The following is a 22,569-nucleotide window of genomic DNA, read 5'->3' on the forward strand; positions in this document are numbered from 1 at the left end:
GGGCACATCCAGATCTGGCAGAAGCAATAACACTTGCATCCCTGGGGGCCAGTAGTCTAGTGAAATTGGCAAGCTCCTGGTTCTGTGAGAAGCTTCGTCTCAAATAATAAAGCGGAGGGCTGGCGAAACAACTCAGTGAGTAAAGGTACTTGTTGCCAAGCCTGACAGCCTGAGTTTGGTCCCCAGGTCCCACACAGTATAAGGAATGACCCAACTCCTGCAAGCTGACCTCTGACCTCCAGAAGTGTTCCACAGTGTCTGCATGAGCACATGCTCCATACAGTACAACCCAAGGAAAGACTGGCAAGAGGGCAAAGTGGGTTAAGCTCTTGGTGTGCAAACCTGTCAGCCTGAGTTCCATCCATAGAACCATGCTGGAAGTAGGGAACAGATTTCTGTAAGTTGTCTTCTGACTTCTACAAGGGTGCTAGCTAGCTCACATGCACATGTGCACACACACACACACACACACACACACACACACACACACACACACACGATAAGTTTGCCACAGTAACCACATGGTGAAATCCTTTGCCCTCAGCCTGAAGCTTGGTCCTCTGGGTGAAGGTTGGTGACCTCACGTTGCCCACAGCCCTGAGAGACAGCACGAACCTCTGTAGTTTATAAAAATAGGAAAGGAGGTTATGTGACAATGACCTTTGTCTGGCAAACAAATTGCAAAAGGGAAGGGGGTGGGGTGGGGGAACTAAAGTCTGTAGTTATATAGCTTGGAACAATCCAGAGGGTGTGTTTATAAGTTTCATTGTCTTGCTGAATTGTAAACTTCCACCTTCTTGTAAATCCAAAATTCCTCAACTCCATACTCCTGCACACACAGATAACACACACACACACACACACACACACACACACACACACACACAGAGAGAGAGAGAGAGAGAGAGAGAGCACATACAGACATATCACACACACACAGAGCACATACACAGACACATTACACACACACACACACACACACAGAGAGCACATACACAGACATATCACACACACACAGAGCACATACACAGACACATCTCACACACACACACACACACACACACAGAGCACATACACAGACATATCACACACACAGAGAGCACATACACAGACACATCTCTCTCTCTCACACACACACACACACACACACAGAAAGCGAGAGAGAAAAAGAGAGAGAGAGAGAGAGAGAGAGAGAGAGAGAGAGAGAGAGAGAGACAAAGCCTAGAGACAATTTGGGCTGAGGGTGCTAACAGAGGTGGGACCCAGATGGAAAGCAAGATTCTGCCCCAGAAATCTGACCATTTTCCATTTGGCCAAGAGCTAGGTTTGGTAATTAAATATTTTTAAAAAAACAGATGCATTATGTTAAAGGGAAAAAAGACACATAGAATATAGTGGTACCTCATTTATATCATATGGAGAGAAAAATAAAATAGAAAGGCTGGATGATACCAAAGTGCTAACAGAGCTTATATTTCTTGATGTTGCTATCATGGGCTTTTTATTCAGACTTTCCAAATTTACCACATAAATATGTAGATTAAAAGTTACTTCAAGTGACACCCCCAAAATCCAAGTAGGCCTTCCAATGGATGGCTTAGGCTGAGGGGGTGTGTTCTGGGATGAGGGAGTGGGTTGTAGCAGGAAACCCACTGTTCGGTCACTGTTTAATACTCTTTCCCATGGGCGGAGTCTGTGTGGCTCCATCAGGGAACCCAGGCTGTCTACTTGTGAACCTGCAGGGCTTCGGCACGCTCCATGTTCGTGAGTCAGGCCCTTCCAGGGCATCCAGGGCCTTCTCCCTGAGACACCCACACAGAGGTCACTGTGGAACAGGATGAGCCATCCATAGTGTATCCACATGTAAAGCAGGAGGCAGCCCACAGAACCTTCGTCCTTTCTCTCTGTTTTGTAGGATCCTCCCTGGCAGTGCCTGGGTGAGCAGGGCACAAGCCACCTCACCAGGGCTGGTGGGTTAGGAAGGCTGGTGGGAAAGGTTGTGGGGTATGGGGTCCAGAGCACTTGGGATTAGGTTCCTGCTTGGAGAGAGACTGAGAAGGCAACCAGTAAAGGATCCTGCTGGACTGTTAGGAGACAGGCAAGCAGCCGGTTCTGTCCCTGGCCTCCCACAAGGGACACAGACTCAGGTGTTGGGGAGGACCTTTAATTGTATTCACAGAGTCTAGGCAGGGAAGTCCATGTTAGATGCTAGGTATCTAAGAATGGGGGCTGGGCCTGGGGGGCAGAGTGGATGGGGACAGCAAAGGAGGAAGGCTCAGCTAGGGTATGTAGGCTCAGGAGGTTTGAGGGTCACTCAAACACCATGTCCCCCATCCAGTTTCTTATGGGACACTTCTCTGCTGGCCTTGCCAGCAGAGTCACCTTAGGAGTGTCTGAGCTCCACCTCAGATCCAAACTGGGGCCCACGGTGGGGCCGGCGGAGGCTGTGACGATTATGGATGTTGTAGAGCCGATGGGCGAGACCCACGGTGGCCACCAGCAGGGCAACGCCTAGGAAGAGCAGCACCCACTGGCCCACACGGGCCTGCTGTGGCTCCAGGTACATGCCCAGGAAGTTGACGCGGCTGGACTCTGGGAAAGAGCCTTCTGCACGAGCTGATCGAGGAAGCAAGGAGACAGGGCGGTGGGCAGGGCGACAGGTGGGCTGGGGTCTTGTGTTCTGGTGTCCCTGTTCTTGTTCTGAGATCAGACTGGATTCTGTCTGGACTGGGAATGGGGTTCAGCCCTATATGATCTCTGGGAGCTGGGCCTGGGACTGGAGGTGGGGTGGGTGGTAGTACCCGTGTTTGGTGTCCAGTTGTATTCTGGCCAGCCCAGTGTCTCTCCATGTCTCCTGTTCTCTGTGACGAGCCATTCTGTCAGTGGCTTGAAGTAATTCATCATGGCGGAGGCTGACATGTTAGGCTGGCCCGTGATCAGCTTCATGGCCTCTGGCCATGGCTTACTGTAGCCCAACTTCATGGCATCCCTGAGGGGAAGCACCCGAGAAAGGGAAACTGAGTAAAAAGGACCTGGATTCTCTTACCTAGTCTGTCACTCTTTCTCCAAACCCATTTTCCCAGCCTAAACATCCCTTTAGGATTGGGAAAGCCTGAATAGGTCTGAGGCAGGGGTGGAGAGGGGAGGCCCCCAGGGACTCCAGTGTCCTCCTGGAGGTGACATGTCAAGGGTGGTGATTCAGGCTCTTCCTGGCTGTTCTTGGTGCTCCTAGGATAGCTTTCGTGGCTTCTCAGGGCCAAAGAGTCAAAGAAGGTTCAAGGACACTCACGCCAGGAGCTTCCCTGCTTCCTTGGATTGGTAGATGTCGCACTTGTGCAGGGGACCCGTGTGCCCAGCTGCGTGACACAGTGCCTCGTGGAACTGGAACTGGATGATGAAGCTGATGAAATACCTGGGGTGGGGAAGGGGGTGACATGCATCGTGGGTGAAGTGTCTAAACTAGAGGAAAGGTAGAGTGGGGTGAAGATGGAGGGGCTTGCTCATGCCAAGCCCCTCTGACAGTGACGGGAGACACTGGATGCAGTCAGGATGTCACCATTGCCTTTGGTCCCATCTTCCCAGCTATGCCTCTGTGAATGCTGCCCACCCACAGGCTGCCTATGTTCCTGCTCCAAGGGGATTCAAAGAGCAGGCACGAAGAGGTTAACAAAAGAGCCCATCAAAGCCTTGGCAGGCTGTGTGGTTTCCATCGATGGGGCAGAAAGCTAGGGATTGCTGGGTGGAGTCTGTAGACGAGGTTGGGCCTTCTCAGTAGAGAAGGCAGCGGGAACAGTCTTATCTGAAGTAGCAGGAATTTCCTGGTGGGAATCTGCCAGTCAAGCCTGGGCAACCATACCAACTTTGGTTTTAAACATTCTGAGTAACGGAACAGGCTCCTTCCTCTGGATTCTGGGCAAAAGCCATTTGCTACGCACTCTCCTGGCACTTCCTCAGTGTTCATGCAGGCTGCAGGCTGGTGAGATGTGTTTTTCTGGAGAGCCAAGTCTCCTTTGCTCACTCCTGTCTGGATAATTGTGCTTAAGCTGGGACTTTAAGAGATCTGGTAGGTGGTGGTGGCCTCACCCAGAGACCTGTCCCTAAATGTCCTCACTAGGGCACTTGTCTAGGTCAAGGCTGATGGGTCCCAGCAATGACTCTTCTTGCTCCTTGGTCCTCTGTAACCTTGGAGAGCGAGTGCTGCCTTTCTTTCCAGGTCCCAGACTCCATCCATCCTAGTATGTGCTGGCTGACTTTAGTCCTGGTGTCAGGGCCTGCCTCCCCTTGGCTTCCAGAGATTACTAGAGGCAAGTCCTGTAAGAAGCTTAGCCTTCTTGAGAGGCCTTCTCTGTCCTCTGTAGCCTGGATATCAGGTACTAGCCTGGGTACCAGGAACTCTGTCCTGAGATCTGCCTAGTCACAACTCTGGGTCCCACACCCATCCTTCCTCACCCTGAGTAAGCACCCCTTGCCCCACCCCACCCCCAAGAGCATGAGAAGGAAACGAGCTTCCTTGGCCACCTTATGCTATGGCTGAATGATGCACAGGCCAGGGGGGCTGACGCAACTCACTTAAGAGAATAATTCACAATGGAGGGCCACAGCTACCATGTCCCCAAGCATGCTCCGTATAGAAAGGTGGCTGAGTTGTTAGCCCTTGTGTTGAGATCAAGGTGAGAATATGGATACTCATAGAGACAGAGGACATTGTTCAAAGATTTCCTCTGAGCCTCAAACTGGTAACTAACTTGTCACTAACCACCCAGCCTCCTACATAAGCAGGGCCTTCAGTCCTGGGCTACAAACTACAGACTATTTCAGATATAAGTCAATATGTATTGCAGGCAGTTTGTTCAATTGGAGCAAAGGCCCCACGAAGGGATCTTGCCTCAAAACAAATCAATCAATGGGGCCCAAGTCAGTATCCAGCCACGTGGCAACTGCCCTGTCAGTAGTGGGTGTGGTGGCTCACTTGCCAGGCTAGGTTAAGATAGGAAGAGTGCTGTAACTTTAAGGCCAGCCTGGACTTCACAGTTAGCTCCAGGCCAGCCTGGGCTGCAGAATAAAACCTGTTTTGGAACAGAAATCCTACCTAGACTAGGCCTTGTAACTAATAGCCAGTCTTCTGGCGAAGTTTCTGGTTTAAACTGTTTGTAGTTGATGTGAACTCTCATGTTATCCAAAGAACGTTTAAAGAAATGGCTTTGGTACCAGGTGAGGGGACCCGTGTGTCATGAGCCAGCTCCTGCAGGTTTGATGGGCAGCTCCATCATGGAGTGCCCAGTGGTGAGAGTTTAAACATAAACCCATGAACACCACCCTTCATGGCGTCCTCTCCTCCAGTCTTACCTGATGTATGGCACGTTCGCAGGAACGTGGAACTTGGACCCTGGGTCAAAGTCACCTTGGGATCTGGGCACTGGAGGGCAGAGGCCCTGATACTTCAGCCTGTCAGAGAGGAAGATGTGGAAGAGGGCGAGCTTAGGGAGAACCAAGTTGAGAGGGGGGGTGGGTATTTTTTTTTACTTGAAGAATGGTCCCTGCATCAGAATATCCTCTACTCCTGCATGCTGTGTTCCTGTATACAGCTACCCCAGGGGACCCCTATCACTGGTATGTGTGCGCACGCGCACACACACACACACACACACACACACACACGCACATACACACACTCGCTTCACTGGCTCATCTGTAGACACTCAAAGCACATGCAGACAATTCAGAGATCCCTTCCTATCCACACCCCCACCAGAGTGTTCTAGAACCTGAGGCTCCACCACTCCTGGTTGTAGTTCTCCTTGGTGATGCTTCCATCAAAGACCCTCCAGCGCCACTGGTCGATGAGGTAGCTGAAGGGGATAAAGGCGATCTTGTCGAGAGCCATCTTCATTAGAAAGTTGATGTCATTCTCTGCCAAGGGAAAGACAGAAAGAACACAGCCTCAGGCTCATGCCTGCCTCTTATTGGGGGGCTATCAGCTCAGGTCCGTCGGGGGAGGGAAGGAAGGTGCTGAATCTCTTCATTTTTCTTAGGATGCTCTGTGTGATTTCCTCTCAGGCTCATCCTGCTGGGTCCTCTTCCCTTCCTAATGGTCTATCTCAGATCTTTGTGCAGAGGGTGGGGTGGGGTTCTACAAAATCTTTATCTTTCCCACCTCCCAAGTCCTTCTTTTGGGTCCCCAGCCTGGCCAACAGGGTCTCTGCCCTCTCTCACCGTAGCCGCTGCCTTCACTACTAAGCAGGTTGAGACTGTGGAGATGCTTTGGGGTAGACACTGACAGAGCCAGGACATCTCCAATAGCCTCATGAAAGCCAGGGTTGGCACCCTCCCGAAAGGTCACAAGTAGGTCTTTGTACTGCATGAAATACTGGATGTGACCCATTTCATGGTGGGCCACCACCAAGTCCTCCATGTTCACAGAGGTACACTGCTTGATCCTAGGAACAGGGGTTGGGAGAAGGGGTGTTAGAATATCAAAGGCACAAAGGGACCACGGTGCATGCATCATATGAAGCAGACATGCTCCCCGTGTATGCAAGGAGTATGGCATGATGGGAAGGAGAAATCAAGCGACCCTAAGAAAGAAGTAGCCTGACAGCTAGAAGTCTCTAAAGGTCACTGTAGCCATCCCTCTGTCCCTAGCTTCCCTGAGTAGCTCCAACCCACCCTGTCTATTGTTTTTTGACCTGCTCTGCAGCCCCAAAGACATAAATTATGAACATTGTAGAATGTGTGTCCAGTGTTTTCCCATGAACTTTATCTTCCAGGGGAACATCCGGGCTGTGGTAATCTGCATCTCATTTAATCCAAAACCATGGAGTAGATTCACTTGAAGAATGCTAATAGCCAGGGCTGAATGGCAGTTATAGAGCTGTCCAAGCCAGAAGGCTTCTGCCTCCTGTATCAATCCCTCTCTCCTCTACAAGCCGCTTCCAACGCTGGGCACTTCTGCCTGGAAATCTAAGCAGAGTCTCTCAGTGCGGGTTTGCCTCATAGTTCTTTCTTATGAGGAGGGGGAGGAGGAGCTGCCCAACATCCTTGACCCACTGAGGGTGGAGTCTGCCTACCTTGTATCTGACTTCTCATAAAAAAAGATTCCCACAGAAATCCTCACCCCCAAGATCCCCGATCACCTTGTCAATGTACCTGGACCTTACAGCTCCAAGCCCTAATGCCTTCAAAGGGTCCCAGGCTAGGAAGCACTCCCCAACCCCATGAACCCCACTTTGTTTCTATCCTAACTTTATATTCACTTGTTTTAGCTGGGGAGGGTATCTCTGCCCCAACCCAGACATAGTCTTCCCCGATTCCTTTGAATCTGAGTTATCCTTGGGCCTTTCTATAGCCAGCAGAATGTGGTAGACATTTAAGGTTAAAGATACCTATGGTTCCAGCACTTGGGAGCCTCAGGCAGGAGGATCACAAGTTCAATGCCAGCCTAAGTTATATAGTGAGACTCTGTCTAAAAAGAGGAATGCCAGAGGCACGAGGGACCCATAGCAGACAGGACTCTATGCCAGTTTTAAATTTAGCCACTGAAAAACCTGGCTGCTTCTATTTAATACATCTGCCAGGCTGTGCCAAAAAGATCCCTGATCAACCCCAAGCTTCTCCAGCCACACTAACCAGACACCCTAACCAGGTCACCTTGAACATTCTAACCTAGGCACTACATGTAGAGGAAAACTGAAAAACTTAGCCAATAGCCAAAACTACATCCTGGGCAAATGGTTCCAGATGAGACAATAAAATTACTCCAGCTGTGTCTAGGGTGTGACTTAGTGACAGAATGCTTTTCCAGCCTTCACAAAGCCCTAGGAGTCACTTCCCCCAGTGCCAATTAATTAAAGTTGTAAGGGTTTATATATTTATGTGTGTGTGCACCTGCCACGGTATGCCCAGGGCCATCGAAGGACAGCATTTTTTGAAAGTCGTCCGTTCTCTCCCTCCGCCATGTGGATTTGGAGGGTTAGACCCAGGTCATCAGAGGTGATGGCAAGCACCTTTATTTTCTGAGACACCTTGCTGGCCTAATTAAGTTTTTAAATACTCTGACATGTCTGTCACTGCTGAGTAAGGGCACTTTCACCGAGCACTGCCTGAAGCTGTCCTGCAGTGAGCGCCTCCTACACAGCACATGAAGCCTTGAGGATCAGCTAGGTCATTTGATGCCACTAGATTTTGGGGCAGTCTGTTAGACAGCTGTAGGTAATTAACCCCAAGTGTATAAGGACAATGCCTTGTCTGTGTTGGTGAGTGTGCCGAGCTCGCTGTGTACCAGTGGTATCCCCACAGGAGGGACCGGCAATACGCAAAGGAGGCTTTGCAGCACACGCAGAGCTTGCTTACATCAGGTCTGTGACCTTAAGCATCCAACTGACCACTGACAGAGCTGCTGATAACTTCTGGCTCTCGTTTCTTAGATGGAATTTCCCAACCTGATTCTCATGCCTGGAACTGGCTCAAACTCCTTGACTCTCGATTCTCAATGTCACCCCAACATCATCCCAAACTGTCCCCGTCTGTCCTTTTCACTCCAGTTGAGGGGATAGCCATAGAGCCATATCCTTGTCCCTGGACTTAGGATAAGGGTCCTAGTTCCAATCAGACAGACCTGAAGTCCTTGCCATTGTAGAAATCCCAGGCTGAGGCATGGCACACCACCTCCCTTCCGTCAGTTGGCTTCTCTAACATGGACTTGTTCCAGAACTCATCGGGCACAGGTAACAGCCCCAGGGAGGTAAAGAAGTTGTCAGCTTCCTTAAATATCCTTCTGGGTGTCCATCCCTGCAAGCACAGAGAGTTTTTTGCAAACTGGGGTTTCTGATCGACAGACTGGTGTCAATGGTTTGTGACAGGAGAGAGGATGTGAGAGAGCTATACTAGAGGGAGGGAGAGTATCTGCCCTCCCATCTGGGCCTTCCCTCCCTCATTCCCTCAGGAGGTTCACAGATGGCTGTCTTAGCTTCACTGACCTGCTTTATCATGGCCTCCGTGGCATCTAAATTGGGAGTGGAAGGGAAGGGCGCCACCAAATCATAGATGTTGGACCAGGTCTGTGCCCACATGTTCCCTGGAAGCAAGGGGGAAAGAGGTGGCAGAGAGGAAACATAATCATTTAGGTTCAGAGAAATCTGCAGGAAGAGGGGCCAGATCCCAATCCTGTCAATCAAGGTGGTATCTCTTGAGCACCAACTGTTTGCAGACTGTGCCGAGTATTTGATGTGCAGGTCTCCCCCTGCATACCCAGCCCACAAGGTTACTTCCAATATTGGTTGCAGGTGAAACCCTTGCTAGTCATTAGGAATCAAGGTAGTCTTTACTCATGAGCTGTGAAGGTGTCCTCCACAAGAGAAATCCAAGTCCCTGGAGCACTGGCACCCATGACCACCACTTCCAAACACCAACCCAAAGCACATGGCATATAACAACTTGTAATCCTGCCTGCTTCCTGGTACTGTGTAGCAGAGGACCTTGGGTCTGGAGAGAATTACATAATCCCAAGAGGCGTCCATAACTCCTAAGAGACGAGATTGGTTTTAAATGCTAGCAGGCCACAAACGGCTAATGCCCCAGAGTTTAGTGTCGATTTAAGAGCCCAGCTCTCCAGGATTGGAGAGGAGAGAGACATTCAGAATGAGTGGAAAGTTCAAAAATCCACATAGAGTCAGGGGTCTACCCTAGCTGAGGGAGAGTGTGTCAGAGGGAGAGCGGTGGAGAGAGGAGAAGGGAATGGGAATGTTGGTGGGGGAAGTCTACTCTACTCTACTCTACTCTACTCTACTCTACTCTACTCTACTCTACTCTACTCTACTCTACTCTGCTCTTCTATGCTATGCTATGGACTTTCTTCTCCTCTAATCACTGGGGATGAAATTCTCAGCCCCAGCCTGGATCCCTGGCCACCTGGATTGTCCTGCATCCCTCCTGGGCTCCATGAGTTGATGTCTACTTAGATTGTCTTTGGACTCCCCCAAAGAGGGATGGATGGAGGAGGGCCAGCCAGGCTCTTGGGATGCAGCAATGCTCCAAGTGGGTGAGTGAGAATCAGACCCACAGTAGAACCACCTTCTGGGGGGACGTCTTCCAAATGACCTCTAAATGTGCTTTCTCTGGCTTCACTGTAATAACACCAGGAAAGTACTGACCCAATAGGGGCAGAACACAGTGGCCTCTGCTTTCCCCTAGCTCTTCTCTCTTACTGTATTCCTCCCCTTCTCCTTCATACATTCAGGGTTATTTTAATATTTAAAGTCCTAGAAGACTCTTTATTGTCACACCTTGACCCAGACCCTCCATCCCATCCCTGCCAAAACCTCACATCTTTCAAGGTTCATATGAAACTTCTCCAAGCCCTACACCAAGACTCCTGGATCTTGCTATCTCAGGGCATGATGGATAATGTGGTCTTCCCCCTAAAAGATGGTAAGAGGCTTGTACATCTTAATTCTGTGGCAGCCATGGCACTGGAAAATCTGGAGAGAGTGGCTCACTGTTAGAGTGATTGCCTGCCACATATAAGGCCCTGGGTTCAATCCTCAGCGCCACAAACAAGCAAACATTTGTGGTACGAAAGATGAGTAGGAAGTTCCCTGAACCCCTTTCCACTTCAGCCTTAGCAATGCTCCCTCAGAGCTTCATGTTCTGTCACTGTTCTGGCTTGATCTCTGCCTTGTGGCTAGCACTATCTTGCCCCTTCACTGTCCACCTCCTTAAAGCTGGACCCATGTCTTTACCTAGCAGGTGGGCAGGAATGGGACCACCCAGGTTGATGTACTCGGATCCATAATGGCGGTGCAGGGAACGGCGCACGTAGGCATGCAGGTTCAGGTAGAGTGGCTGCAGCTCCTGGTACAGCTTTTCCAGATCTTGTTCCAAGTTGTCAGACTCGTATAAGTCTCTCCATGCGTCCCCTCCATCAGCGTAGCCTGCACAGGACACGCAGCCGAGTTATCCCAACAGCCATCACTCACCCAATATGTCCCTGACACCTCTAGGGCCCTACTTGTCCCTAGCCTGAGGCTCCTAGAGGACCTCTGAAGAGTTTGAGGTGCTGGGCAACAGCCAGCCAGAGGTACCAGCACTGGTAACTCACCGTTAAGCTTGGCGATCTTGTTGGAGAATTCCACATACTTTGGGAAAACGGGAAGGATGGCTCTCCCCACCTTGTCTCTCCAGCTCTTCCATGCCCAGAGCAATTCTTCATATTTCCGGGATGTGGCCATCATATTTGTCAGATCTGGAAGGAAGGGGTCAGATAACGAGCCTTGGTCCATGGTTTACCTCTCATCTGTTTATGAGGAAACTTGGTCATTGAGTTTCAGAGTTGGAATAAAACTGGTAAGAGCACTTGGAAATGACAAAAACGGGCAGGAAGTCTAGCGAGAGGGGGGAAAGATGGGGAGCCAGTGGCCGTGAGCAGCTCCTAGGTGCCCACCTGGGGTGACATGCTGCCCATACGCAACCTCAGACACTTTGAAAGAAATAGCCTTGTTCTTCTCTTGCGAGCATCTTAATGACATGCTTGTGTCCACGGGTAGGGTGTGGCCAGGCCAAAGCAGAAACAAAAGGTTTTCTCATAAATTCCCTTTCCCTGGGAGAAATGGTTTGTGGAGTTTCACAGGCCTGAGTTCAAGTGCTCTCTCCACGGACCTATCTCTTTCCGTATCTATAACCAAGGAAGTGACTGTAGCCCTCCCAGGCATGTGGAGCTGGAGTGGGAGAGCTCGGCCCCTGAGCACGGGGCTGTGCCTTCTCATTGCTGTGGCCCTGAGGACCCCAGCATCCTTTGCAAATTGTTGTTGGGCTGAAATTAATCAAACAGTAGTGGTAAGGGCTGTATAGAGGCGAGAACTATCTGAGCTGCCCCCAGGAAGGAGGAGACCCCGCGTTTATGTCCTGTGAATGCCACTCTGCTTGAGAAACCCCAGTAAGAACACAGGTAGCATCCAACCCTCAGGCCGGGGTGAGGGTCTCACAAGACTGCAGGCGTCTATCTTGAAACTAGTGCCTTCCCTCCTGCCCTTGGCCTACATGGAGAAGGCTTGGAGCATCTGGTGTGGCCCAAGCTCTCACTGTTGAACTTGTGCTCAGGGTCTCTGTTCTGGAACATTCTATGTCATATACACTTGTCACAGAAAAAGGTAAACTTAATTAGCTTTCATTGACAAAGACTTGCTTTCAGAATTCTGTGTCTGCTTTCTAATGAGTCACTCGTCTACACGCACCTTTTAATTATGTCTATGACCAGATGGCCTGGCCTTAGATCAAAATGCTGTATGAAAGGGGTACCAAATGCTATCCAAATGTTTTTTAAAATATCCACATTTAGAAATATACACCCAGACATGCACTCATGCATGTCCCAGGAGTTCTTACACACCCATGTGTAGGAAGCACGGAGATGTTCACTCTCCCTCTGCGTGTGTAGCCACGTCCACTACCTATAGGGTAGACGCTGCCCTGGGCGTCTCTCTTCCTCCTGTTTATGTTCCACTTCCCCTTCTATTTGTTCTTGTTCTACCCTGGGAGCTGGGGTGGGGTCAGGAGGAAACAGCTTCTGTTAAAGATTCCTCGCAAAGAATGCTTATGACTCTGGCTCACCAACCTGGGGAAGAGTGGGCTGTGTGAGTATCTGTGTATCGGGAGAGAGGTGGTTATGAGCCAGTTCCTAAGTGGTTTGCTGCGGAAAGGTTCAGTAGCGGGTGTGTGTGTGTGTGTGTGTGTGTGTGTGTGTGTGTGTGTGTGATGTGGACCGGTATCAGCTAGGAACAGGAGGCCAAGTTCTAATTTGGCGTTTCTAGGGCTGTGGGACTCTTGTATGATTCATTGGCTCCCATTTCCTCTTCAGCAAGGGAGGGGGATCTCAGGAAGGCAGAGGAGGTGGAGATTTAAGGCTAGAAGGTCTGTGACTCTCCGTTTTGGGGTCTGAGCCTCTGAAACACATGCTCGAGAGTCCACTGCTCTGAGGTACATGCAAAAGGAAAAAGAGAGCCGAGGAATTCTGGGCGGGTGAGACAACCTTACAGAGGCAGAGGATTAGGGAAACTTGGATGGGGTTCTGGTTCTCGGTGGGGGCAGAGCAGTTCTACCAGTGGAAAGGAGCTCAGAAAGCCCTTCCCTTGACAGCATCCTCATCCCTACCAGCCAGTCCCCCCTCTCATCCAGGGTAATCTCACCAGGCTCCAATGGCAGACAAGTGCCATTTGTGTAGCAAACGTTGGCTATGCTGTAAGTCGTCTCCATGTCTAGCAGGATCTGGTTGTACTGTAAGGGGAAGGAGAGGGTAGTGAAGAGCCCCCCATTTTGGTCTGACGCCAGGTACTACGGGTGGGACCCATGGGAGCATGTACCCCCAAAGTGTTACAGTTATGGGAAAAGTGGAGACGTGCAGACACGGCCCATATTAAGACTTAACAAATCAAGAGAGTAGCATGGACCCAGAGCCAGGATGTGGCTCACTTCCCAGCAGTCCCCACTCCCTGCTCCACATGGCTGCACACCTCTTCTAACTCGTTGGGAGGCAGCACTGCCCGGTCCAAGTTCTGAACCTTCTTTATGATCCTCTTGATGGTAGAGTTTTGAAAGTTGCTCACATCAAATGTCTTGGCCAAGGTGCCATATTTCAGGGTGTGGTCGGACATTTTCATGTTTTTCTGAAGCTGAGGGTACAAGGGGGTGATGTCACAGGCTCAGGATATTTGGCATGGCCTCTGTGTAGGAGGGTCTATGAAGGTGGTGGTGAAGAGGTGTCGTTTTATTAGGCTGGTATCTTTGCCCTGACAAATACCCTCCACTTCAACCTGGACCATCTGCTAATACATTAGGTTTAGTATGAGTTCCTTGGCAGACGCCTGCAGGGAAGGGAGCTTAGCATGCCTCAAGTGTCATTAGGATGAGGGCCGTGTGCTGTTAGACAGAAGCCCCCCCCCCCCATCCTGAGTATTCAGGGATTGCATCTTTGAAATGGGAAGAATTTCACGGCTTAGGCATAACTGCCAAGGGGTGTGTGCAGGAAGAGAAGTTGAGGTACCAAGGACCCAGGGGCTGCAGCACATAATGGGTCTTCAGTCAACGTTAGCACCCAATAGTTGGAGTACATGGCTAGTTGGCTTTCTGTAGTATAATGTATTCTCTGTCACAGAGGAAGGGCCAAGGTACACGGGAATGATCCCTCAGTGTTGACAACTAGGCTGCCAGTCCTTTAAGAAGTGACACTAACATCGTTTATAAGTCACTTATAACACTGATGCTATAACGTTCTAATGTTATAAATCACTGATGTACAATGGATTAATCTGAGAGTCCTAGACTGGAGAATGGTAAACCAGAGAAATTTCCTCAGGTGTGGAGTCTAAGCCCACTAAGTCGGAAACAGGGTATTGTTTTCAACTCTGTTTAGATTTTTCACCAATCTTGACAGCTTGTGCCGTGTGTGTGTGTGTGTGTGTGTGTGTGTGTGTGTGTATGTGTGTGTGTTTGTGTGCACACATGCTTCATGTTGGAGTTGGTGGAAGTGGTTCCTACCAGGATCTTGCTGCTCTCTATGGTAATGTTGGTGTTATATTGCCAGTTGGCCTCTGCGAACTCGTTCCACAACACCTGGGCTGTCCGGTCATACTCCTCCACGAACCTGTCAGCCTTGGCTTCATCAGTCTCTAGGTCTGTAGGAGGTGAGGAGGAAAACAGACAGGCTTTGCTTTCCTTACCACAAGGTGTGGTCTCATTGGAGTTCCCTCCTGCTGGCCCCTGGCTCCTTGCCCCCTCATGGCTCTGCCCCCTTCCAGGAGTCCCACTTGGGATCTGGGTTGTCTGGCTGATTGTTGCTTCGTGAGATGTTGTCTGGCTTCTGGTTGTTGCCTGGTTTGTTATTCCCTGGTTGGCTGTCACGTGGTCAGTGGCCACCTGACTCAGGACCAGTAGAGGGTGCCCGCAGAAGAGCAGCAGGAAGAGGAAGCTGGGCAGTCCTGGAGTAGCCCAACCTTGGCCCATGGCCGCAGGAGAGCAGAGCCCTGCAGCCCCCACCACTGGCCAATAAGAGCAGAGCCTGCAGTGTGACCTCATAGAGCAATGTGCCAGCCAGCCTGACCCCAGGGGCCCTCAGACTTGGGCACATTGTCTCTAGGATCCTGGGAGAAAGACATACCCATTTTTGCTATAGAACCCTGAGGATGAGCCCAGGGGTGGCTTGGCACAGAAGCAAAAGACACCAGGGCTCAGCTGGCAGCAAACTGACCAGGAAGCTGAAGTTTGGGCCCAGAGGCCAGAGGCCAGGACTTCTCTTGGTCCCGGTCCACCCTCACTCAGAGCTTTACCAATGCCCTCTGGATAGTTGTCGGGTAATGGTGGACGCCACTGATACTCCGGCCAGCCTAGGACTTCGCCATTCCGCTGATTCTGCTCCTGCAGCCACTGGCTGACTGGTTGGAAGTACTCCAGCAGTGCCTTGGCATCCAGGGCATCTGAGCCTACCAGGTCCTTCAGCACCTCCTGCCAGGGCCTGGAGCAGCCAGCCTGCAACACCTGCCTGCCAAACAGAGTGACCACTGTGGGCACAGGGGATACAGGGTGGGACCCACAACAGTGCCATTGCTCATTTGTCCCTCATCAGTAAAAGAACTCTAGAGTTGGGGTCTTCGTGAGGCTGGTAGGGGATATTTGCCTGGCCCATGGCAGCTGAAGGCCTACTTAATATTTGATATGAAAGAGAGACAGGGGAAAGAGGGAGAGAGGGAAGGAGGAAAGAAAAGAGAGGGGGAGGGGATGGAGGGAGGGAAAGAATATGAAGGAATAGAGGAGAGGGGAAGGGGTTACTCCACAAGAGTCTGGCTTTGTGGTTTTCCAACCAGAGCAGGCAGCTCCCCAAAGAAATGCCCTCCACCAGCCTCTTCCCTCAGCCCCTCCTCTTGTTCTTCATCCCTGTCACATACTGGAGTTTGGCCCCCGCCTGGGTGGACTGGTAGATGTCACACTGGTGCAGCGGGCCCTGGTGCCCTGCCTCCTTGCACAGTGCTTGGTGGAGCTGGAACTGCAACACGAAGCTCACAAAGTACCTGTGGGCACAGACGGGTTCGAGAAGGAGTGTGGGGAGCTAGACAGAGGTCCCTTGCTCAGGCTGTATCCTGTGTATTGCAGGTGACAGCTGGACTAAGGGCTGTCTGTTGGGAAGAAGGCAGAAATGGAGCGTAGCCCAGGAAGGACCATTCGGATTCTCAACCCTTGGGTCTGAAGGAGGACAGAGCAGGGATGGGTAGAGCAGAGATACCTGATGTATGGTGTCACGTTTGGGACGTGAAACTTAGCTCCAGCATCAAAATGGGTTTCATTCCGGTCAACTGGAGGGCAGATCCCCTGATACTTGGTTCTAGAAGAGGATGTGTAAATCCTAAGGCCCTAGGCTGGACAGGTTTCCTGAGATTTGCAGAAAGATACCAGTTCCACCCCTAGCCCATCCCTTCCCCAGCCTGGGAAATGAGGGAGACTTCCTGAAGGCGAGGTTTCAGCGGGAAGTGAGGAGCGCAGATGTTGTTAGAAAGGAAGGGACAAGACTGGTAGAGGCAGGAGGTCCCCTGGGTGAGACTTTTCCTAACCCTCTTCTCACCGAAGATACCACCAGTCAAAGTTGTAGCGAGAGGGTGGGGTGCGTCCACTGAAGACCCCCCAGCGCCACTGGTCCACCAGGTAGCCAAAGGGCAAGAAGGCGATTTTCTCTAGGGCCATCTTTAGCAAGTAATTGATGTCACTTTCTGTCCAGAAACAGGAAGAAAGAAAAAGGGGGAAGGAGAGAGTCCAGCCAGGGCAGAGTGGACCTGGGGGAGGGCCATCTGGCAGGAGGCGAGGCTGGGCAGATAGAGCATGTGAACCTCAAGTTCTAAGCCCTGCATAGATAAGGACTCTGGGTGAATGCTAAGTTCAGGGTGAGTGTATTTGGGGTCTCAAGTTAAAAATAAGGACAAGGTAGAGTGGGGGGCAGTGGAGATCTCCTGTGGTCGGAGATCTGAACGAGCCAGGCTGGATACCCCCCCCATACCTATGTCATTGGCAACGTGGTCCAGCAGGCCAATTTTGTGCAGATGTGCAGGGGTAGAGACAGAGAGTGCAAGCACATCCCCAATGGCCTCGTGGAAGCCAGGGTTGGCACCTCTACGCAGAGAGACAGGCAGGTCCTTGTACTGGAGGTAGTACTGCACGTGGCCCATCTCGTGGTGAACTGTGGACAGCTGGTCCATTGTGATCCGTGTGCACTGCTTAATCCTGGAGTGGAGATAGTGGAGATGAAGGTGATGCTGAGAGCAGGGACCAGCACACTGTGGGGGCTAGTCCTGGAGGAACACAGGTCCAAGGAGGACTCTGTCCTGGGGTGAGGAGTGTTTAGGAGCTTGCAACCCTTTTGAGCCTGCCCTGACCCACCACCACTCAAGGCCTCCTCCACTCCAAGACAGCACAGCTGGTTGTTCCTCAAAGCTTCAGGGATAGTGGGCTAATGGGGTACCACACTCTACTGCCCTGGAATGGACCAGTCCCCCAATACAGATGCAGGTTGGTGTCATAGCCACCGCCTCAGAGCCCCTGCACACTCCACTCCCCAGCTCTGACCTGAAGTCCTTCCTGTTGTAGAAATCCCAGGCAGAGGCATGACACACCACCTCCCGTCCATCAGTTGGTTTCTCCAGCATTGACTCCGCCCAGAACTCAGGGGGCATGGGTGAGAGCCCCAGCGAGGTGAAGAATTCTTCCGATACCCGGAACATGTGTGTGGCATTCCAGCCCTGGCCAGCAGGCAAGGAAACAGGTCAGGAGGTAACCACATGGAGCCATGCCTTGAGCTCAGACGTAGTGATCTCCACTCAAGACAGCTTCTAGCCCGGGAAAAGTATCTAAGGCTCAGGGGCCTCACTTCCCAAGGGTAGAGCACTACTGACCACAGCAGATCGCTTTGCCACCCGTGGGCAGAGACCCTAGGTCACTGTTGCAGGAAAGGGGAGGGGGTCTCTTGCCTATCACATGACCCGACTCCAGCTCATTGCCCACCTGGGACCTGACTCCCAGACCTTACCTTCTGTACCATTGTACTGGTGACATCAAGGTTGGGTTTGTCTGGGAAAGGTACAACCATGTCGTAGATGTTCTCCCAGCTCTGGGCCCACATGTCTCCTACGTGAAAGAAACAAGTGGGACAGCTTGCTTTCCTGCCCAGCCATTTCTGTTTCTCAGATATGCTACCCTGGGTAAGTATCAGCACCTATATACCCTTGGGCCAAAGGCTCTGTCTCCTGACTCTCTGTGGGCTCCACAGAACTGGTTACTGGTGTCTTTTCTGATTATGCCAGGATCCTTCACCAAGGGGCCTCAGACTCACAGGCTCATGTCGTCATAGTCTACAACAAGGCTGCCACTAACCCCGAACCTGCAGCCAAAGCTGTTAACTTGACCCCTAGATCTGCTCTATTACTGTTTTCTCTTGGCTCTAAATTGTTGCACACCCTAAATAAACCTCGGTGTCCCCTTCTATTAAGCAGGATTCCAGGCTGGTGGGGACATTGAGCCATGGGGGCTTCTGCATCAGGAAGCAAATGTCATGACATTTCACACGCCTGAGGCACCATGAGGGTGACCCATCTTCCCTCTTCTAGGCATCCTCCTGCACCTGAGCTGCTCTGAGCAGCGAGGTCCAGGTTCTTACCCAGCAGATGAGCGGGAATAGGCCCCCTGAGATTGATGTATTTGTCCCCGTAGCGGCGATGCAGGGCACGGCGGACGTAGGCATGGAGGTTCAGATAGAGGGGCTCTAGTTGGTGGTAGAGATGTTCCAGACTCTCCTCAAAGGAGGGGGACTCATACCAGGAACGCCAGTAGGCTCCTGTGTCTGAGAAGCCTAACAGGGTGGGAGAGTGCAGGTCAAGCCCAACCCATTGGCTGTCCGTATCCTAGCTTCAACTGGACCATTTTCCTGACTCCAAGCACTGGATTGAGACTGTTGTTCAAGCTGGCCTTGAACTCAAGATCTTCCCGCCTCAGTCTCTTGAGTTCTGGGATTACAGTCGAGTGCCATAACCAGCCTTTTCTTTCTTTTCTTTTTTTTTTTTTTTTTAAAGCCAGAGTCTTACTGTGTAACTCAGGCTACCTTCAAACTCCTCATCTTCCTACCTCACCCTTTCAAATACTGGGATTACAGGTATGGGTCATCATATCAAGGTCTACTCTAGGCTCCAGCCAAACAGATCTGAGAGCCCAAAGAGGTAGAGAGTCTTAGGGCTGGGAGCAGTGCCACAGGTAGTACCAGGACATCAGTAAGAGGGATAAGACAACAAGGTCTGTTGGCTGCAGATTTCATACCATTCCCACTAGCTATGAGATCTTGGGACCACCAGACTGGCTGTTTTATCTAGCTCAGGGGCTTGGGGCTCACTGGGGACAGCAGACAAGAATGCCTTAAGATAGGAAAGGTGTCTGTCCATGGAGAGGAAGATGCAGGCTCACCGTCTTGTCTGTAGGCTTCGTTACTGAGGTCAGTGAAGTCTTGGTAGAGGGGTTTCAGTGGGATACCCACAGCATCATGCCAGCCCTCCCAGGCAAACAACAGCTTGGCATAGCTTCGTGAGGAGGCCAGGATGTTGGTGAGCTCTGAGAAAGGGGATCAGGGTCGGTTAGAAAACCAGAGGGGTACACTGGTCTTCGTTCCCACCAGCTTCCACACCACAGAATCCCCAGACCAAGGGCAGTCTGTGGCCTTGGTGGGATGAAGCTATTCAAAGAGAGCACCAGGCAGGACCCTGCTCCTAGGAAAATGTCTAAGGTGGTTGACACAGGACACTTAGAGGTTAGAATAGACACTCTCTCCATGGCTCATTGCATAGAATGGCTGACCTTGTGGTGAAGCGCCAAGGGACCCAAGGTTTGTGGGAGGCTTTTAGAAAAAGGACCCTTAAAAGGAGAGCTAGATGACCAGAAGAAGGCTCGGTGGTGGGGGGTGGGCTAGCCCAGTGGTTCTCAACCTTCGGAATGTTTCCACCCTTTATATGGTTCTTCATGCTGTGGGGACCCCCAACCCTAAAATTATTTTTGTTGCTCCTTTACAACTGTAATTGTGCTACAGTTGTGAATCATAGTGTAAATATCTGTGCTGGGTAAATATGGTCTTAGGTGACCCATGTGAAAGGTTCGGTTGACCCCCAAAAGGGTCACAACCCACAGGGTGAGAACCACTGTGCTAGAGGGTCCCTGAAGTGAGTTTGCCAGGAGAATCAGGGGTGTGGGGCAGAAGTGTAGGTACATCTGCACATTCCAGCCCCAACAGGGTACAAGTGCCTTTGATTTACTGACAAACCTCATCCTAGAGGTGACCCAGAAGGACCAGGAAACCCCCGGCAGAGATGGGACAGGACCATACCTGGGTCCAGGGACCAGCAGGTGGCAGTCTTGTTGGGGAAGCAGACCTTGCCAGTGGAGTAGATCCTACTCATGTTGCTAAGCAGAGAGTTGTACTGCCAAGTCGGAGTTGAGAAAATATTAGTGACCAAATATTAGCCCTTGGAGTTAATCTTCCCACCCCCTTGGCTGGGAGGAAAAAGTGGCCTGGAGAAAGGATGTGACTCAGACAAGGCCACTCAGTTCTTCCAACCACTGCTATACTGAAGCCCCTTTCAGTGCAAGCAGCCTTTGCAGGTAATACTGACCAGAGAGCTGAGACAAGCATCAACTGGTCCCCAGCTCACAGGGGGCATGAATCCCCTTCTATCCCCTGGCATCTGGTGCTGTGTGGGGGGGTGGGGGGTGGGGGGGGAGCACATCTCTCTTTGTATGTACAATGCAATCCTAAGCATGAACCCCAGGGCCTCACACTTGCTAGACTAGTCTGGTAATCCAGCTACACTCCAGCTCCTGTATTTGACTTTCTACTCCACAACATAAAGTACTTTGTCACATCATGCATCTGGAGGGAAAAGCCTGTGAACAGGATTGGTCACCAGATTCCTGATAGCCAAGATCCATACAGACTATAAGTCCCTTCCGGTCTGCCGAGCTGCTTTCCCAGCCATAATAGGCACTTGGGACGCTCAAGTTCTGCCTTCACTCTCAGACCCACCTGCTGCCGCTGGGCCAGGGGCAAGTTGGCAGGTCCTAGGGTCCGAATAGATCCGATGATCCTTCGCAGCTTTGAGTCAGTAAAGTTCTGCCAGAGGGACTCATACAGCTCCTTGGCCTTCTTACCCCAGACCTCTGCAAACTCCTGGCTGATCAGGGCCGCTTCCTCCTGTAGTCACCAGGAGGGTGGAAAGAGTAGTCCAGCTCAGGAAGAGGCCATGTAAAAGAGGCTATAGTACTGAGAGAGCAGAGGTAGGCTAAGAGCTTCCGGACCCCTTGTTCCCGCAGAGATCCTGTCCTGGAGATGAGCTTGCAGGACCAGCACCCCTTCTACTGAGCCCTTTGGTTGGAAAGTGTGGGAATCTGATTTAAGGGAAAAATGAAAAAGTGGGGCCAGAGTAGGGGACAGTGAGTGGAGGGCTAGGAAAAGAAACTCAACAGGAGGTCAGGCAGCTGCCAGAGGGCAAGGGTGCTGGAGCCAAGCCGGGTACCCTGTACACAGCCATTGCCCCATGCCACTCCGGGAGGAATTTTGGCCTCAGAGGAGCCAGCTTCATCCACTCCATCCCTGTGTTGGCATGGATCACGTGCCCAGCCCGCACTGGAGCATCATAGCCTGTCTAATGCGCAGAGCGAATGGAAGGGTCCAGCCTATGGCATGGGTCCCATTAGGGATCTCAGTGCTCAGGGCTTTCCGGATTGAGGCTGGGGGCCCCTGGCGCCTGCTGCCCGCCCCAGACGACTGACCGCAGGCCTGTGATTGGCCGCTGCTCCCTGCTGCGCCCCGCCCCCGCCCAGGCCCGGGCCCCCACCTGGAGACGTGCATTCTCCTCCGTGATGTTGGTGTCGTGCGCCCAGCTGGCCACGGTGCTTTGGAACATCACCACCTCGGCACTCGAGTTATAGCTGTCAGCGAAGAGCTGCGCCCCTGCCTCGTCCGGAGAAAAGTTGCCCGGCTGCAATCCAGGGTCAAGCGCCCGGGTGGGCGACGGCGGCAGCAGCAGCAGCAGCGACAGCATCAAGAGCGGAGGCGACAACGGCCACCGCCCCCGCTGGCCGGACGCGGCCCCCATGGCGCGGTGCGCGCGGTGCGACGCTGCCCCTTCTCCCGTGCCGCGACCGCCCTGCAGATTATAAAACCCAGCCACCGCCGCCTCCCGACACACCCCCACCTCCCCGCCCCTCCGCGCTTCCTCCTCGCTCCAAAGTCCCCGGCAGCGCGAGCCCGGCTGATTCCCCGCCCGCCCTAGGCAAGGGGAGCCCTGAGGGGCCAGGGAACAGCCTGGATGGAGGGATGGGGCTGGGTCGGGCTCTCTCAGAGGAAGCTAGAAAGGGGTCCCTGCCCGCTGCCCTCTGGCCGCCACCACGTATTCTCAGGCCATAGAGCCCAGGAGGTTTGGCATAACCCTCCAAGCTTTCCTGGGCTCTTGAGTGACAAGGGGTGGGGGTGGGTAGCTGGCTGGTGCCACTGGGATGGACTTCAGG

The 22,569-nt window shown here is 52.0% G+C and overlaps 1 protein-coding gene across 1 annotated transcript; it reads right to left on the reverse strand.

The window, feature by feature from the left end:
• Positions 1-1,390: 1,390 nt before the first annotated feature.
• On the reverse strand, positions 1,391-22,256 carry LOC117711678 (angiotensin-converting enzyme). The gene is made up of 25 exons (XM_034507492.2): positions 21,897-22,256; positions 21,086-21,253; positions 20,390-20,483; positions 19,480-19,623; positions 18,683-18,874; positions 18,056-18,153; positions 17,596-17,768; positions 17,030-17,253; positions 16,601-16,745; positions 16,265-16,363; positions 15,930-16,052; positions 15,315-15,526; positions 14,527-14,663; positions 13,503-13,661; positions 13,179-13,266; positions 11,096-11,239; positions 10,737-10,928; positions 8,976-9,073; positions 8,615-8,787; positions 6,214-6,437; positions 5,766-5,910; positions 5,347-5,445; positions 3,290-3,412; positions 2,802-2,989; positions 1,391-2,616 (listed from the first exon to the last, which is right to left on the reverse strand). Exons 1-25 carry the CDS (start codon positions 22,155-22,157, stop codon positions 2,384-2,386), a joined length of 3,936 nt encoding a protein of 1,311 aa, XP_034363383.1. The 5' UTR covers positions 22,158-22,256; the 3' UTR covers positions 1,391-2,383.
• Positions 22,257-22,569: the final 313 nt, after the last annotated feature.

Source organism: Arvicanthis niloticus, chromosome 6 (genome assembly GCF_011762505.2).
Source record: "Arvicanthis niloticus isolate mArvNil1 chromosome 6, mArvNil1.pat.X, whole genome shotgun sequence".
Classification (NCBI taxonomy): domain Eukaryota; kingdom Metazoa; phylum Chordata; class Mammalia; order Rodentia; family Muridae; genus Arvicanthis; species Arvicanthis niloticus.

What these genes read in the sequence shown, in the direction of transcription:
- LOC117711678 (XM_034507492.2), bottom strand. Translation starts at nt 22,157, where the DNA reads ATGGGGGCCGCGTCCGGCCAGCGGGGGCGGTGGCCGTTGTCGCCTCCG. An exon ending in GAAGCAGGGAAGCTCCTGGC is followed by an intron (nt 2,990 to 3,289) that starts GTGAGTGTCCTT and finishes GCTTCCCCTCAG; the next exon opens with GGATGCCATGAAGTTGGGCT. An exon ending in CAACTGGACACCAAACACGG is followed by an intron (nt 2,617 to 2,801) that starts GTACTACCACCC and finishes TTCCTCGATCAG; the next exon opens with CTCGTGCAGAAGGCTCTTTC.